We start from the raw sequence: 17,905 nt of genomic DNA, 5'->3' as shown, positions 1-17,905 counted from the left end.
CCCCCCCCCCCCCCCCCCCCCCCCCCCCCCCCCCCCCCCCCGGCGCAAATCAAGAGCACACGATAATCCCAAAGAAATGACACTCCTCTTTCTCTCCCTCTTATTACTTACAGTTATACTCACACACCTGCGCGCGCACACACTCACATACACCTGACACACACGCAATCACTCTCGTGCGCACATACATCACACATAGCGAAGTCATGTATTGATTTGGGCAAATAACGAGGGCAGTTTATTCAAGAGAATACCATCTGACAATGAGAGATATCATTGTGCAGTGATAAGTCCCAAATTAGAGGTACTACTCGTTATTCAGCCCAACTAAAGACAGTATACTAGGTTAGAGGTGGGAGGTTTAGGATTGTTGTGATGTTATACATGAAGGAGTTGCCTGGGCTACATGTGATCTGTAAGATGATCTTTTGTGGCAGCTGGTCTAAGTAGCCTAAGTACGCGTTGCTTTTCCAATCCCCCATCACCTTGACAATTTCCCCCGGCACACCACAACTCAACGCCCACGCGGCACCACCCCGCCGAAAGCTGTGGCTGGAGAAGTTTCCCCCAGCAACAGCGGTAGTCAAGCGCAGTTTCTTATTAAAGTCTGATCCTTTCATCGGGAAGACCTGCGCCTTGGGGTCCATCGGCCCCAACAAAGGTAACACAGCGGTCACGGCAGACACTGGACACAAGGGATGGAGTGACATTGCCGGGAGCTTAATTTCAACAGAGCGCTCTTTACGCTGAATCGTTTTGCTCCATTGGAGCGTTATTGACATGCCCGTACCCAGAATAACCACCTGGTCTCTTGTGAGCTGCTTACAAGGATCGAAGTTCCCGTTGTCCTGAAACAAGTTCGATCTCCGGAGAACTCCGAAAAAAAGCACCAAACACGCAGCCCAGAACACAATATCTTGCCTACACTCAAGGTCCAGCTGGCTTTTTATTATGTGTAGTAATTCAGGGGTGATTGGGGTTTTCTTATCAGTGGCACACCCCTTGCATTTTTCGATGCCCTTAAGTGTTGTCTGGACGTACCACGAGTCCCTGAATGGGTGCGGCACGCCGCTTTCAAGATGAAGAATGCGAATAATGTTGATGTATTGCTTGATGGAGGACGGTTTCAAACCTCGGGCTAGGTACGCTGCGTATTGCGCAACAGTCTGCTCGTTCACAGGCACTGACATTATGTCCATCTCCCCACAGAAACGTAAATACGAGGTAAGGTGGATGCGGTAAGTCTTCCTAGTGTTATCAGAAAAGGCACTTGCTCTGTAATCCAACACTTTGCCGTCAGTTGCGCCCCTAATGGGGGCTGCTGGTCTGAAAAACAAGGAACAACAGGGCTTGGTCAGACATATGGTCACACAGGTTGATGTCGGGGGGTCTCCCCCGGTGCCAGAATGTCAACAGACGCACTAAGTCTTCGCGCCGTCTGGGCTCATGGAGGCGGGAAATTGTGTCAGCCATGATGTTTACACTACCAGCCACATGTATCGCCGCGATTTTGCAGTTCACTTTTGCACATTCCCACGCCATTTTACGGAGCAGACTGTTCACATACTTATTAGTCGATCTGCCCTTATTAATGATAGCTTTTGCGACAGTACTATCGGTATGAATAATCACTTCTTGTCCGCACCACATCGGAGCCCATCGTGTCACTGCTTGCACCACAGCGCACACTTCTTTATAGTTAATATGTAGCTCCTTTGCTGCCTGCATGTCTTTTTGACTCACATGCGAAGCAAAAGTGAGTCTATGTACTCACCCGAGTCGTCCGTCCGTCCGTCCGTCCGGACGTCCGGACGTCCGTCCGTCCGTCCGTCCGGAAAACTTTAACGTTGGATATTTCTTGGACACTATTCAGTCTATCAGTACCAAATTTGGCAAGATGGTGTATGATGACAAGGCCCCCAAAAAACATACATAGCATCTTGACCTTGCTTCAAGGTCAAGGTCGCAGGGGCCATAAATGTTGCCTAAAAAACAGCTATTTTTCACATTTTTCCCATTTTCTCTGAAGTTTTTGAGATTCAATACCTCACCTATATATGATATATAGGGCAAAGTAAGCCCCATCTTTTGATACCAGTTTGGTTTACCTTGCTTCAAGGTCAAGGTCACAGGAGCTCTTCAAAGTTGGATTGTATACATATTTTGAAGTGACCTTGACCCTGAACTATGGAAGATAACTGTTTCAAACTTAAAAATTATGTGGGGCACATGTTATGCTTTCATCATGAGACACATTTGGTCACATATGATCAAGGTCAAGGTCACTTTGACCCTTATGAAATGTGACCAAAATAAGGTAGTGAACCACTAAAAGTAACCATATCTCATGGTAGAAAGAGCCAATAAGCACCATTGTACTTCCTATGTCTTGAATTAACAGCTTTGTGTTGCATGACCTTGGATGACCTTGACCTTGTTGGTAGGAAAAATGTGTAAAGCAGTTCTCAGTGTATGATGTCATTGCTGTAAAGGTCAAGGTCAAGCATGTGAGTCGTATGGGCTTTGCCCTTCTTGTCTCAAAGATGGTGTACTGCCAGTCACCTTGCCAAAAGGCACCCGCTGCAATATTACATGCATCTACATGAACATGCTGTTTTGCATTGTGAAAATAATATACTGTGCCGTTAAATACATGCATAAAAGAAAGCCACCATTGTACATCCTTATGAAATTCGCCAGATAGTTTCGCTTTGTGTCGCTGCTGCTGAAGGGGTTTAATCGTGTCCAGTATCCGCCGCAGAAAGAATTTTCCTCCTCTGACAGCCTGACAGGCCCAATTAAGGGACCCCGCTATGCTTTGTAGCTGAGTTTTTGTCGCGCGCTTCTTTCCTCGGATCTGGAGGAGTCGCTGCCGCAGTTGCTGCAACTTGTCACTTCCAAGTGACAGGGTGTTGTTTCGCGTGTCGATGTCGACACCGAGAAACGTGATACGTTGAGTAGGCCCCACCACCTTCTTCCAGCTAATGTTGAAACCCAGTTCCCTCAATAATCTAATTAAAGACAGTAACATGTCATTGCACTCTTGTCTGGTAGCTGCTACCAGAAGAAAATCATCAATATACGCTAACACACCTGGCATGCCTTTCCGTGCCATGCATCTGCGAATAGCTTGCGACAGGCGATGGAAGTGTGATGGCCCTACGTTGCTGCCAAAAGGCAGCCGACTGTCAAAGAGATAAGTAGGTTTCTTTTCACCTGTGAAATGCCATTTCAGCCCAGTCATACAATAATCGTCCGGACTGATGCATACTGACCGATAGGCGGACTGCAAGTCTACTTTTGCACACCAATACCCTGTCTTCGCTAGGGCGCACGCGTCAGATACGGTTTGAAATTTAGCTGACTCAGGTATAGAATAGTCGTTCATTGCCCTACCTGTGGGTTTGCTAGCGTCATGGATCAACCTGATGCTGCCATCATCCTTGGGAATCGCAGCGATAGCGCTTACCACAGTTGGTTTTCTACTAGCTACAATGTAATAACCTTTTTTCTATCTGATCTAATAGCTCTTTTTCCACAGCTTTATGGTGTTCGTTCGATGACCTATGGTTTGTTTGCTCTACGTCTAGTACGCCTGCCCTACTCTCTTCTGTTACACGGAAACCGTTTCTTATGCCATCTAATAAAAAGGTTTTGTCGTGATCGCCTTCTAGCACCTTGTGCCACATTTGAGATTTAGCATTAATGGAATCACTATTTCCGAGAAATTCGCACTTATTGGAATCTAGCTGAGGGAACGGGCTGTTGAAGGTGGGGCCTACCGTTTTGTCGGCAATTCGTTGCGCTGTGTCCTAGGCTGGGGAGGTGGTAGCTGTCACTTTGTGGTCCTTGCCGGGGTGGCCCATGCCGCAGGTGTCGCAGACGTGGAGGAATCTGCAGCGGGACCCATAGGGACAGTCGCCTTTGTTGGTATACAATAAGCACACTTCCTTCCCGTTGGGTCCCGCTGGTCGCCGGGAACCGCCGCTGGCCGTCGTAGCCTTGCCGCCCTTGTTGTCTTGGACGCCATGCTGGAGCCGGTCCCGCAGGATCACCGTGGACAGGTGGGGGTTGGGGGTTCCCCACTTGAATCCGCTGGACGACTGGCGCCTTCTGTACTCGTCGTCGTACAGAAGCACCGACTGCCACAAGTATCTGGCCCCCAGCTCGCCTATCATCTCTGTGTACCGGAGGTAGGCGGTCGAGTCGAACCCGGGCTTCTCAGCACTCAACTTCGCCATGATGCGTGCGTTTGCCACAATCCAGTGGCAGGGGGAGACTTTGTCAAGTTTTGGTCTCTGGTTGAGTTTTAGGATGACACCTCCCCCGAGTGTCACCTCTTCCTCGGCCGCCATCGACCCCGGCACAAAATCCAGAATGGAGAGATAGGAGGTCTCACCTGTTGGCTGCAGTGACAAGCCGCCTAACAGTCCCTGGAGTGGTTCCACGCTTTTTTCCTCAGTCACCCGCTGGGATAGTGGCCCTCCCCCGCTTCGCTTTTGCAGGGCCGCCACTGCTACTCTCAGCGCTACGTAGTGGCCACGCTTGAGACCCAGGCCCTCCAAATCCTGGGCAGTCGCATTTCTCAGCACATTGAGGGTGTTCAACTCCTCATCCTGGAGAACTTTAACCACCGTTAAAGGCAGATCTGTTGCCCACGCTCCAAATTCGAAGTCCATTTTGCAGTAAGAAATAGTTGGCATATGCCCGCTGCGCCGCGCTGGTAAGGACTGACCACAATGTGTTGCTCTCCCGTTCTTATAGACCCCCGCTGATGCATCACACGTGCAAGCCCCCCGGCAACATGGACATTGCGGCTGGGCTATTCTCCTTGACTTTCACAAGTCCTCCTCTCCCCTCTCTTTCTAATTACGGGCCTAAGTGTTGATATCCTGCTTTACTACCCTCTCTTCCCTACCTGCCAACACTGATCCCTTTAGGCCTACCTCAAGTATCTAACATCCTCCTCCTCCACCCGCGGCTAATCTGTCTCGTTTAAATAGAGTTTATCTGACGCTGTCCGCTCTATCTAAACTCACACATAAATTTACATATATTATGAACGGATAGTCTGAAAAAGCAAGGTGAAAGGGGGGAAGGTCTTAAATTCCGGGTCTTAAACGTTATTTAAAACCCCTCTATTAATGTCTTCATAAACAAGATCTTGCCTTCCAGTGACAAAATTATTGATGCCATAAAAAGGAGCATCCAACGAGACTGGATTCATGTATTCATTGTCTGTGTTTGAATGGATGAAATACTTTTGCATATTTGTTTAAAAAAACAAACAACTGCTGTTGAGAAACGTTTGTTTCTATACAAGGAGACACATTTTTGTGTGTGTGTATATGTTATCAAGTCTGACTGATTTTATGGATGGTCTACAGAAGTGTCCGTCATGGTCTTACCTTCATGTTTAGAGCATCTATTAACCCTTAGGCTGGTTGTCGCGACATATGTCGCGCTACTTTAGGTATGCTGTCACCTGGTTGTCACGACATATGTTTGGTCGGTTCTGATTACCTCCCATGGATGCGAAAACCTATATGACCGTTTTTCTTTATTTTTCTCTCTGTTAAATTCACCAGTGGCTATGTAACATGTGTTACAGAATTGCACCAGTCGTAAGGGTTAAACAGAGATCTCTCTTTGCAGGCGACATTCTATCAGTCGGCGGCGCATCGTTCCTCTTCCTATTTACCGGGCAAACCCAGAAACAGACCCAGAAGCTTTGTTTCCAAAAGGAACAGTGAGTCTTTCGTGATCATTCTTTTCCTCTCTGTGTATGTAATATGGGAGTTGGGAGTATGTTTGTGATAATCCTCTGTGTGTGTGTTTGTGTCTCAATATGTAGGTAGAGTAGTTACAGAAGTTGGCAGTGTTTCATTCAGTGAATGCAGTGGTAAATGAAAGAGTGAACAAAACTCTCACACACACTCATATACACACACACACTCATAAACACTCAAACACACACACACACACACACACACACACACACACACACACACACACACACACACACACACACACACACACACACACACACAAAAAGGTCAGAATGAAATGTTGATATGATAGGAACAAGAAAAACAATATGTGTTCAGTTTTTGACACTGGCATTGTACGTAACCCAGTGTTCTATTGTGACACTGACAGTGTTACATTGCGTTCATTGCAGAAATATGGGTGTGTGTGATGTTTGTTTGAGATGTTGAGATGTTCTACTTTTGTTGTACAGTTGGTCCTGGCGCTGTACCCACAGACAACTTGTTTCTACAGAGGACTGGTTGATGAGCCACCTAAAAATGTAAGTTGATATTGGAGAATGAAAGATACATTTAAGTTTTTTTCAAAGGGGAAGATGTAAGGTTGTCTCTTTAAGGAAACACTTAGTGTTTGAAGGTTGAAAATGTGTGTTTGTTGCTGTCAGTCTATCATCACTATGGAAGGAAAAATACAAGTTGTTTTACTTGTAAAATTGGAGGTTTTGTGTTTCAAAAGGGCAGAGACATTGGTGTCACTTTGAGTTTGAACAGAGGAAAACGTATGTTTATTTGTGAGTAAGAATTGTATCGCAAATACTTTCAGTTTTTGGAGCTTTCGCAGTATAGAAATTTCATGACTACTTTTACTCTTCGGGAAGCTGGCGACTCGCATTGTACCGCAAATACTTTCAGTTTTAGGAGCTTTCGCAGTATAGAAATTTCATGACTACTTTTACTCTTCGGGAAGCTGGTGGAGGCGGTGGTGTGTGAGAGAGAGATGGACTTGTCAGATAGCATTACATGTACACTCAAATACATGGGTGGGATTCTTCCGGTATATGCCGGAAATCCGGATTCGATTATGGCCTTTTTTTCTTCTATTTTGTGTGTGTTTGTTTTGGTTTTTTGTTCGTTCAGTTTTAGGATTCATGACTTTTTTTTAGTCCCACCCATGTAAATATTAAGAGTAAAATGTTCTGTAAACTTCTGTTGTATTAATAGCTGCAGCTGTGACAACAAAATCTTGAATGCATCGATTTTGCTATATTTTCAGCATGAAGACGACTACTCAGTGCTGTTTGAGGACACAAGCTACCCGAGTGGTTACTCCCCGCCACTCATGGTCGCTCAGCGATACGTCATTGCCTGCAAGGAAGACAAGAAGAAATAAAAACCAGGAGACCACCTAATCGTCACCTGTATCATGAACAAACTTGCTTGGAAGACATGAGGCCAGGAACTAAACTAAAGATCTGAAAGTGATCTTCTGTTGTGGAAAAACAAGTTGCTGTTAGGAAGATGAAGGGACAGGAACACTGAAAGTGTTTTGTGTCATCAACAAGATTGTCAAGAAGGCAAGGAAACGGACACACCAAGAGATCTGTTGAAGGTGATAGTTTTGCCCGGAACAAGCTTGCCAGGAATGCAGAAGTAAATGAAAACCAAGAGACTTGTTGAAAGCGCTTAATACTGTGAACAAGCCATGTCATGAAATGAAGAGGACAGGAACACAGGTGTTTTGTATTATATGTAAAAAGAAGCCAAGACAGGATGACAGGAATACCTCAAGGTCTGTTGAAAGTGCTATAAACCCTAAACAAGCCCTGCCTTGAAAACACACGGACAACAACACCACCAAGAGACCAGTTGAAACTGTATGGTACAGTGGTACCTGTGATGAAAGGACACCCTTGGGACCAGCCAAAAGTGTCCCCACATTGCAGGTGGCCTGTCATGACAGGTATACTTTGGTAGAGATAATAGACAAAAGGATGCCAAAAGGTGTCCCTTTAAGGGAGGTGTCCTCTCATCGGAGGTACCACTGTATCCTGATCAATGTCCCAGACAGGAGACTGGAGGGAGTGATAACAATAAAAGCAGTTAAAACTGATCCTTTTTGGTCCTAAAAACAGTGCATACTGTGGAACCCCCTTTGTAAGACCCCACCCCTTTGTAAGACCCCACCCCTTTTTAAGACCCCACCCCTTTTTAAGACCCCACAGTGTTTTTATGCATCGCAGCATGCATGCCGTGCTTAGAAAGCAGAAACAAGGATTATGATAAGAATAGGATAATGTATGAATTCAAGCTGACTGTTGCTGATGATGTTACAGCGGTGTGAGTTCATTTGTTGCACTTGTATTAAGTGCAACCATCAGTCTTGACTTAGCTTAGAAGATTGTTTAACATCTATACAGTGGTACCTGTGATGTGAAGCTCCTCCAGTGAGAGAACACCTCCCAAGAAAGGACAGAAAGGAGACCTTCTGTTATTCTGTTGTCCATTAGCTCGACTAAACGAGGGCGGGGATATAGCTCAGTCGGTAGCGCGCTGGATTTGTATCCAGTTGGCCGCTGTCAGCGTGAGTTCGTCCCCACGTTCGGCGAGAGATTTATTTCTCAGAGTCAACTTTGTGTGCAGACTCTCCTCGGTGTCCGAACACCCCCGTGTGTACACGCAAGCACAAGACCAAGTGCACACAAAAAAGATCCTGTAATCCATGTCAGAGTTCGGTGGGTTATAGAAACACGAAAATACCCAGCATGCTTCCTCCGAAAACGGCGTATGGCTGCCTAAATGGCGGGGTAAAAAACGGTCATACACGTAAAATTCCACTCGTGCAAAAAACACGAGTGTACGTGGGAGTTTCAGCCCACGAACGCAGAAGAAGAAGAAGAAGAAGCTCGACTAAACCATGTGATCGGCCACCTACAATGTAGGGAAACTTTTGGCTGGTCCCAAGGCTGTCCTCATATTGCAGGTACCGCTGTAGTAACCCTAATTTCATCTGCCGTTTATTTTGACTGTTTAGAAGTTGTCAAAGTCAGACATGGGATTCTTCCGTAAATTTACGGAATTCCGTAAATTTTTGGGCTCCAGGGATCATTCTTAAGATTCGTGCAAATCCGCTGAGAAAATGTTGGGGTATATGTAGGTATAGACCCAAGTTTTTCGGCCGGTCCGCTGATCGCGACGCTCCATTCCATACTATTCTTGAACGGTTGGTTCCTAAAACGGTCAGACTGTTGCTGGTCGATCCGTATGGGAACGCGCTCTTTGTCTCCTACAGTCACCGTTTCAACGTAGCTATCGGGGATTCAGTATAAGCATACCGTATGAGAATGATTCGGCGCCATTTTTACATCGCTTCGAGCCACCTGCCAAAATGATGAGGAAGCTAAAGCGAGACGAAACCGTTCTAGCCCGGGAAATTGACCAGCAGAAGTACAAGAAAAATCTCTGGAGATTCGACTGGCTCGATGAAGTTGTATCATTGAGCTGGAAAGACGAGAAAGGCCAGAAGACACAAGACGTGAAACTGAAAGTTGGCGATGCTTTTGCTAAAATCAACTTGCCGGGAAAAGCTCAGTGCACTTTGTGCAACGATGTTATCAACTACGGCTCCAATGGAAAGACTGCCCTCAAAAGCCACTTGAAAAGCAACAAGCGCCTGACTATCCTGAAAACCCAGTCGGGTAATCAGTCACTAGGGTCGTTTGGCACCGACAAGGTAAGAACATTGAAACCACACCGTCACACCCCGCCTCTCTCTCTCTCTCTCTCTCTCTCTCTCTCTCTCTCTCTCTTTCTCCTCCTTATTTTGAGTCTTAGTGTAAAATTAATTTGAGAAACATGGGAAGGAAGAGAAAGGGGGGCTATGATTAAGCTGAAATATGCATTTCAGGGCCATTTTTGTGTGTCTAAAACACTAAAAACCTTCAGCTTCTGGGGGCGAAGCCCCCAGACCCCGACCAGGGGCGTTGCCCCTGGACCCTACTGGGGGCCTTCTGCGGCCCCCAGACCCCCACCTTCTTTTTTCTAAATTATCACTTTTTCTGAATCCCATGTCTGCAAAGTCCAGAGTGAAGCCTCGTCATATCTGCAGTTTTATTTCTCATTTGGTCAATCAGACTTGTAAGTATGAAATCATGTTGATGTATTGTCCCCCTTTATTCTTCTTGTCTTCTTCGTTCATGGGCTGAAACTCCCACGTTCACTCATGTTATTGCACGAGTGGGATTTTACGTCTATGACCGTTTTTACCCCGCCATTCAGACAGCCATACGCGGCTTTCGGGGGAAGCATGCTGTGTATTTTCGTGTTTCTATAACCCACCAAAGTCTGACATGGATTACAGGATCTTTTAAGTGCGCACTTGGTCTTGTGCTGGCATGTACACACGAGGGGGATAAGGCACTAGCAGGTCTGCACATAAGTTGACCTGGGAGATCGGAAAAATCTCCACCCTTAACCCACCAGGCAGTTCGCTGCCGGGATTTAGACTCATGACCTTCCGATTAGGAGGCCGATGTCTTAGCCACTAGACCACTGCTCCCGTCAAACTAATAAGTACTTCACCTTTTTTCCCAGGTGTAAATGTGCATGTGGCTTTGTTATTTTTAGAAAAAAAATGACTGGGCCCCAAAAGATTGCCATTAAAAAAAATGAATGATGATAATAAAACACTTATTTAACCCCCCACCCATCTATCTGCACCCCCACCCCTCCCTTCTGGCAAGAGTTTGCGTTAATGTAAAACATAAATTGAAATATTAAAACACTTCAGCTGTTATTCGTGGAAACCATAGGAGATCAAAATGTACCCTACCATTTGTGTTCACTGGTTTTGTTTATTAATGCCTTGGCTGAAAAACCTTCCAGTAAGTCCCATTTATTCCCACCAATTAGGATTTTGGGGTGTGTGTTTGTGTGCAGGCACATGTCTGTGTCTGATACAAGTAATTCCCATTCTTCTCGTCTGTTTAGATGTGTACCTTCTTCTCCCTTGCAAGAGAAATATTTGTCTGATACAGACAACGACACACTGAATGTTTACCTACATGTATTCTTCTTCGTTCATGGGCTTAGACTCACACGTTCACTCATGTTTCTAGCACGAGTGGATTTTTACGTGTATGACCCTTTTTACCCCGCCATTTAGGCAGCATACGCCGATTTTGGGGGAGGCATTGCTGGGTATTTTCGTGTTTCTATAACCCACCGAACTCTGACATGAATTACAGGATCTTTTCCGTGCGCACTTGGTCTTGTGCTTGCGTGTACACACGAAAGGGGTTAAGTCACTAGCAGGTTTGCACATAAGTTGACCTGGGAAATCGGAAAAATCTCCACTCTTAACCCACCAGGCGGCAGCGATCGGGATTCGAACTCACGACCTCCCGATTAGGAGGCTGATGTCTTACCACCACGCCACTGCGCCCGTTACCTACATGTATTAAATATTAGTGTGATAGTAACCCTAATCAGAGAGGAACAATGCACATTTCTAGAATTAAAAATGTACCCCCATTTTAAGGGCTTTTGTGCCTTCTTCAGGCATGGGAATTGTCCGCCGAAAGGCAAATTTCCGCCGATTGTTTTTTTTATTCCGCCGAAAAAGCCAAAGTGTCCGCCGAAAAAATAAACGGGGGAGGAAAACTGAATTTAATGGCAGACTTGGAGCTCAGATGACAGCAAATTGCACAATTTGGGTTCTTTGGAGAATTTTTTGTCCGGGGGGGGACATGCCCCCGGACCCCCTAGTAAGGCTAGGCGCTTCATGCCGTCGACTTTAATATTACTTACAAAATGTCAGCCTTTTTTACTTTTTTCAATTCCCATGCCTGCTTCTTAGTCTGTATCCAACCTGGAAATCATTCTTCTAGCTATCAGCTTGACAGGATATATAGGTTTTTTAAAACTAAGAGAGAGAGAGAAAGAGATTGGTTTGTGTGTGCATCACAGTTTTGTTCTTCCTTACAGACGACGCTTGTCCTTATAGAAAAAGGCCGTCTGCATTTCCATACGCTGCTCAAATTTGTCATAATTTCAGATTTTTTGAAAAACTGAAGTGGTACTGCAATGCAATTTATATGATCAGTAGAACAAGTGACTTCTCTTGTCAGTCTTGTGAAACATTCCATCAGGGAGAAAAATCTGAACAGACAATCGACTTCTGGTACACTAAGTTAGGGTTCACACGGTCTTTAAAAGTTTTAAAAAAAAAATTTTAAACATTATTTTCCTTTTTTAAGTCTTTATAAAAGTTTGTAAAAATTGGCTTGGGCTTGTAAAAGTTTGTGAAATATGCTGTGTGACTGAAATTTATTATTTTCCCAAGTGTGTGTCCTCCGTGTGATGTACAAACTCTAATGTAAATCAGAAAAAGTTTGATATTTAACCCCAAAAAAAACAGTAAAACAAACATGCACATGAGCGGGCCGGCGGGGAGTAACCACTCAGGTAGCTTGTGCCCTCAAAGAGCACTGAGTCAAGAGAAAGTAAACAAGTATGGAGCATTACCCAGTTGCTGTAACAGGCATAGATTACTCATTTGTATTTATGATTTGTATTTATGATCTTGGGTTGGCACTGATAAGTGGCTGATATTGTTGTTGACCGCAATTTTAATTTTTGTTATGAGGGTCATTGAAGGTATATAAAAAGTTTTTAAATTTGGGTGGCAAAATGCTGTGCCAACCCTGTTCCAGCTGTTAATTAACAGCATTAATTTTTTAGAAAATTCATCATGATAGTGTTACCATGAAATGATTTACATGAAGCAATGCACTTTTTCTTTTTTATGGTAACGCGTACTTTGAAATGATTTAGAAGAAAAGCTAAGAAAAGAAAAGTGTGCACATGGCTCTGTTCCTGTATTTTTGGCAATTGTTTTGCACAGTGCCACAAACATTTTGTGTTCAAGACCCAAAACTGTGAAGAATAAAAAATGACAGACCATGCATGTCCTGATTAAAATCGTTTTTTGTGAAACTTAGGCCTGTGTAATATTAGGCAATGCAAACTGTGTGATGAATTTTGCATGTGAAGATTCCCATTCCATTGTTGATCAAATTGCTCAGTCTTCACAAATGATTTCTGGATGATTGATTGCACATTTTCATCACTATTTCCCAAGGAAAAAGGAGGGTATGACTACTCGAGCACGCTTGTGAATAACATAACATGTGATCCGGATGTACATACTAATATGTTGCATTGCCTTACTTATACATGTATGTAAGTAAGTACATGTACAGGGTGACCCCCCAAAATGCAACCCATGAAAATGCATATAACTTCAGCATCTGTTCAACGAAATACTTCATATTTGGTGTACATTAATTTCAGCTTATGCATGATCATACAGTCGAACTCGCTTAAGACGAATCACTGGGGATCGGGAAATAAGTTCGTCTTAACCGAAATTCGCATTAAGAGAATTGATTGATTTTTTTACTGTCACAATTTTAGAAGTAAAATTTAAAAAGTCGTGTAAAAGCATGTACATGCACATTCTGATCAATCTCCGATTTCATGGTGTCGACCAGTTCTGGTGCATGTACTACCCTGGCCAAGTTTCCTCTCAAGACATCAAAGAGACCGCCCCATAGATTAAACTCCCCATAGGTTAAACTCGGTCACTGACCCGGGTGCAGGAAGTGTTTCCTCTCTCATATGAAAGGGGAACCACCTCTCATAGCTAAAACTGGGTCAATGACCCCTGGGAAGAAGGTCAGTGTCTATAAAGAAGGCCACCCAGCCATCACAATGGACCTGCCTTTGATCTCGCCTCACACGCAGATCCTTGTAGCCTTGTGACTTTTAGAGACACTGCTCTGGGGCGATGAAAACGTGTTTGTTAAAAGAGGGGTTCGTTATGCAAATGATATGATATGTCGATCTCGGGACGAGTTTAAAGATTTCGCCATAAGCGTGAGTAAATTACAGACATTATGCATGCTTGGGAATCCAAAAAGTGCTCGTTATAAGCATAAATTCGTTACAAAGAATTCGTTTCAAGCATTTTTTTTAAGCGTGAAGAAAGAGGCATTCAGTTGGGAACTTAAAACTAATACGTTATAAGTCAAAATTCGTAACTAGCGTGTTCGTTTTAAGTGGGTTCGACTGTATTACAAAATTTCCAATTTATAGGTCAAGTGGTCTGATTTTTGTGCTCTTTCGAAAAAAGTATCCAAATGTAGAAATCGGCTGAAAAGTAGGAGGTTCGACATTGAGCAGTACAGTACCCACTCTTACCCTATTTAATCCCTCCAGACTTTTACCTTTGGGATTTTTATGGGTTGCATTTTTTGGGGGTCACCCTGTATGATATATTTGTGAGTATATTTGCATGGGAAATTAGTTCAGTGACTGAAGCTTAGTGCTGAAGAAAGAAAGAAAGAGAGAGTGTGTGTGTATGTGTGTGTTACTGTACAAAAACAGATCAAACAAAGCTTGTGCCTTGTCGTTTGCTCATGAAATTGTACTTATTCGGATTTTGTGAGTATGAATTATATACAAAGCATTGTCTAGCGTTAAAAAATTTTCTTGTCTTTTTCAACGTTATAGAATTTTTTTTTTTACATTTAGTCAAGTTTTGACTAAATGTTTTAACATAGAGGGGGGAATCGAGACGAGGGTCGTGGTGTATGTGTGTGTGTGTGTGTCTGTGTGTGTCTGTGCGTGTGTATGTTTTAGTTTAGAGCAATTGAGACTAAACTACTGGACCGATCTTTATGAAATTTTACATGAGAGTTCCTGGGTATGAAATCCCCAGACGTTTTTTTCATTTTTTTCGATAAATGTCATGACGTCATATCCCGCGTTTTGTAAAAGTTGAGCCGGCACTGTCACACCTTCATTTTTCAATCAAATTGATTGAAATTTTGGCCAAGCAATCTTCGACGAAGGCCGGACTTCGGTATTGCATTTCAGCATGGAGGCTTAAAAATTAATTAATGACTTTGGTCATCAAAAATCTGAAAATTGTAATTAAAATTATTTTTTTATAAAACGATCCAAAATTACTTTTATTTTATTCTTCATCATGTTCTGATTCCAAAAACATATAAATATGTTATATTCAGATTAAAAACAAGCTCTGAAAATTAAAAATATAAAAATTATGATTAAAATTAAATTTCCGAAATCGTTTTAAAAACAATTTCATCTTATTCCTTGTCGGTTCCTGATTCCATAAAATATAGATATGATACTAGATGAATACCCGCTTCGCCGGGTAGCCGGCTTCGCCGGGAAGAAGTAGAGCCGAATACCCGGCTTCGCCGGGTACCAGGCTTTGCCGGGTGAGTGGCGCACCGTACGCAATTGACGCCACACGAAGGAAAACTTCTAAAAATAGTAACGGGAATATGAATTGAGCGTTGTGGACAGTGACCTTCTAAAAATAGTAACGGGAATATGGATTGACGCCACACGAAAGAAGGGAGATAAACGCAAAACACTGGAGAAGATAAGGAAGAGTTACTGGGAATGGATCTGGGAAGATGAACAGAAAAACCAAAATCGGTTCAGCGCTGTGCGCTGAGAGCACGTGTTGAAAATTTTCATCGACCAGGTTGTGTCCGGGGTCTACCTGAATATGCCCACCAAATTTGAAGCAGATCCATCGAGAACTTTGGCCGTGCATCGCGAACACACACACACACACACACACACACACACACACACACACACACACACACACACACACAGAGACACAAGTCGTATATATATATAGATAGAAGATAGATGTTTGGATTAAAAACACGCTTAGAAAGTTAAAACGAAGAGAGGTACAGTTAAAAGCGTGCTATGCAGCACAGCGCAACCGCTACCACGCTGAACAGGCTCGTCACTTTCACTGCTTTTTGCACTAGCGGCGGACTACGGTCATTGTGAAAAAATGCAGTGCGTTCAGTTTCATTCTGTGAGTTCCACAGCTTGACTAAATGTAGTAATTTCGCCTTACGCGACTTGTTTTTATTTCACATGGTCTCTTTTCTTTTCATTTACCTATTTCTTTTTCTATATCTTTTAAGTTTGTTTAGTTTTTTCTTCCTTGATTTAATTGGTGAATTTAGCAAAATGAATTACATGTATTTTGACAGCATCATATTTGGTTTGTAAAAATGTATATTAATTTTTGTACATGTACTATTGATCTCAAGTTGTGTTACAAATATGATCTGCGTCGTCACATGTGTGTGTACTGTGACAGCATGCATTCTGTAAGTACTTTATGCCTTGTGCACATATTCACCTGATTTTTTGTTAAAAGCGTTTAAAAAAAAATAGAGACGTATTACTGTGTATAAACATTTGAGTACTGTGGCGTGTGTTTCATGTGTGTGTGTGCGTGTCTGTCTGTTTGCACATTGGTTTGGGTTTGTGCCTGTCTATCTGACTGTTTGTGTGAGTCTGTATCATCAAGAAAAATCTCAAATCTTCATGACATTACTAAAACTTTCATAGCTTCAAAACGCTGTGCTGATGCGAGGCATTTGACATGCACAGCATTATGCAATATGCGCTTTGATTCTGTTGAAGCCCCAACAAGGTTTTGCAGTGCACTTCTTCTTCTTCAGCGTTCCAGAATTGTCTGGTTACGTGTGAGCTCGTTTGCCCATTTGGGTTCCCTACACTATACTCTGAGAGCATAGTCACCTCACTCCGCTTTCGTTGAGTAGGCATGCTGGGTATTTTCGTGTTTCCATAACCCACCGAACTCTGACATGGATTACAGGATCTTTTCCGTGCGCACTTGGTCTTGTGCTTGCGTGTACACACGAAGGGGGTTAAGTCACAAGCAGGTCTGCACATAAGTTAACCTGGGAGATCAGAAAAATCTCCATTCTTAACCCACCAGGCGGCAGCGACTGGGATTCGAACTCACGACCTCCCGATTAGGAGGCCGACGTCTTGACCACCGCGCCACTGCGCCCGTCTAGTGCACATCTAAGTTGTAAAACCCAGCGGTGCATATTTGTCGATATAAAGTTGCAATGTACATTGTTCTAGGTGTTACTTATTACAAGCTTACACAATCTTTCACTTTCTGCAAAGTGGAACCCCCCTTTTCAGAACCCCCAATTTAAGACTTCCTCCTTCTAAAGATCTTGCTTTTGAACCTTACTTTTCTCTCATTTTCTCTTCATAACCTTTGTAAATTTACCTCCATTTTAAGACTAGGTATCTCCTTTTTAAGACCTAATTTTCTCAGATTTTTGTTGGTCTTAAAAAGAGGGTTCTACTGTAGAAGCTGCAGGCTTTTCATGGCCAGCACAGTATTAATGGAAACCCCCCGCGGGTTAGGGGGAGTCCCATATTGGTTGGGACGAGAAAGAATTTACCCGATGCTCCCCAGCATGTCGTAAGAGGCGACTAACGGATTCTGTTTCTTCTTTTACCTTTGTTAAGTGTTTCTTGTATAGAATATAGTCAATGTTTGTAAAGATTTTAGTCAAGCAGTATGTAAGAAATGTGAAGTCCTTTGTACTGGAAACTTGCATTCTCCCAGTAAGGTAATATATTGTACTACGTTGCAAGCCCCTGGAGCAATTTTTTTTATAAGTGCTTTTGTGAACAAGAAACAAATAACAAGTGGCTCTATCCCATCTCCCCCCCCCCCCCCCCCCCCCCCCCCCCCTTTCCCCGTCGCGATATAACCTTCGTGGTTGAAAACGACGTTAAGGCCAACAAAAAAAATAGTCTGTTTACGGTAACCCGACCGACCTTATTTTTTTCGCGCGACCCTAGACTTTTTTTTGGCATTTGGGGGGGGGGGGGGGGGGGGGGGGGGAAATCTTTTGGGTTTTTTTGCAAAATAACGTAAAAATGTTTTTAGGGGAAAAAAAAAAAAATCTCGACCTACCGACCCTATTTTTTGGCCTATGTTACCGTAAACAGACCTTTTTTTTTTTTTTTTGCCTAAACACCAAATAAAGAAAGAAAGAAAAGACTACGTATCTCCTTTTTAAGACCTAATTTTCTCAGATTTTTGTAGGTCTTGAAAGGAGAGTTCTACTGTAGAAGCAGCACAGTATTTTACCCCTTGACTGCCTTAGGACGGGTATACCCGTCCTGCACTTGTGCATTATTTCCATGATTAGATACTAAAAACAGATTCTTGGTTG

At 43.5% G+C, this 17,905-nt stretch overlaps 1 protein-coding gene across 1 annotated transcript in view; it reads left to right on the top strand.

Moving 5' to 3' along the window:
* Nucleotides 1–12,330, top strand: part of LOC138975572 (SAGA-associated factor 29-like) — a gene marked incomplete in the record, with an annotated part of 50,733 nt that extends 38,403 nt beyond the window's left edge. Inside the window, 3 exon segments of the mRNA XM_070348294.1 lie at nucleotides 5,656–5,749; nucleotides 6,242–6,310; nucleotides 7,042–12,330. Of these exon segments, the coding sequence (XP_070204395.1) occupies nucleotides 5,656–5,749; nucleotides 6,242–6,310; nucleotides 7,042–7,158 (280 nt within the window).
* Between the last annotated feature and the right edge of the window lie 5,575 nt (nucleotides 12,331–17,905).

Source organism: Littorina saxatilis, linkage group LG9 (assembly GCF_037325665.1).
Source record: "Littorina saxatilis isolate snail1 linkage group LG9, US_GU_Lsax_2.0, whole genome shotgun sequence".
NCBI lineage: Eukaryota > Metazoa > Mollusca > Gastropoda > Littorinimorpha > Littorinidae > Littorina > Littorina saxatilis.
The sequence above is the reverse complement of the archived record's forward strand: the minus strand, read 5'-3'. Positions and strand labels throughout refer to the sequence as shown.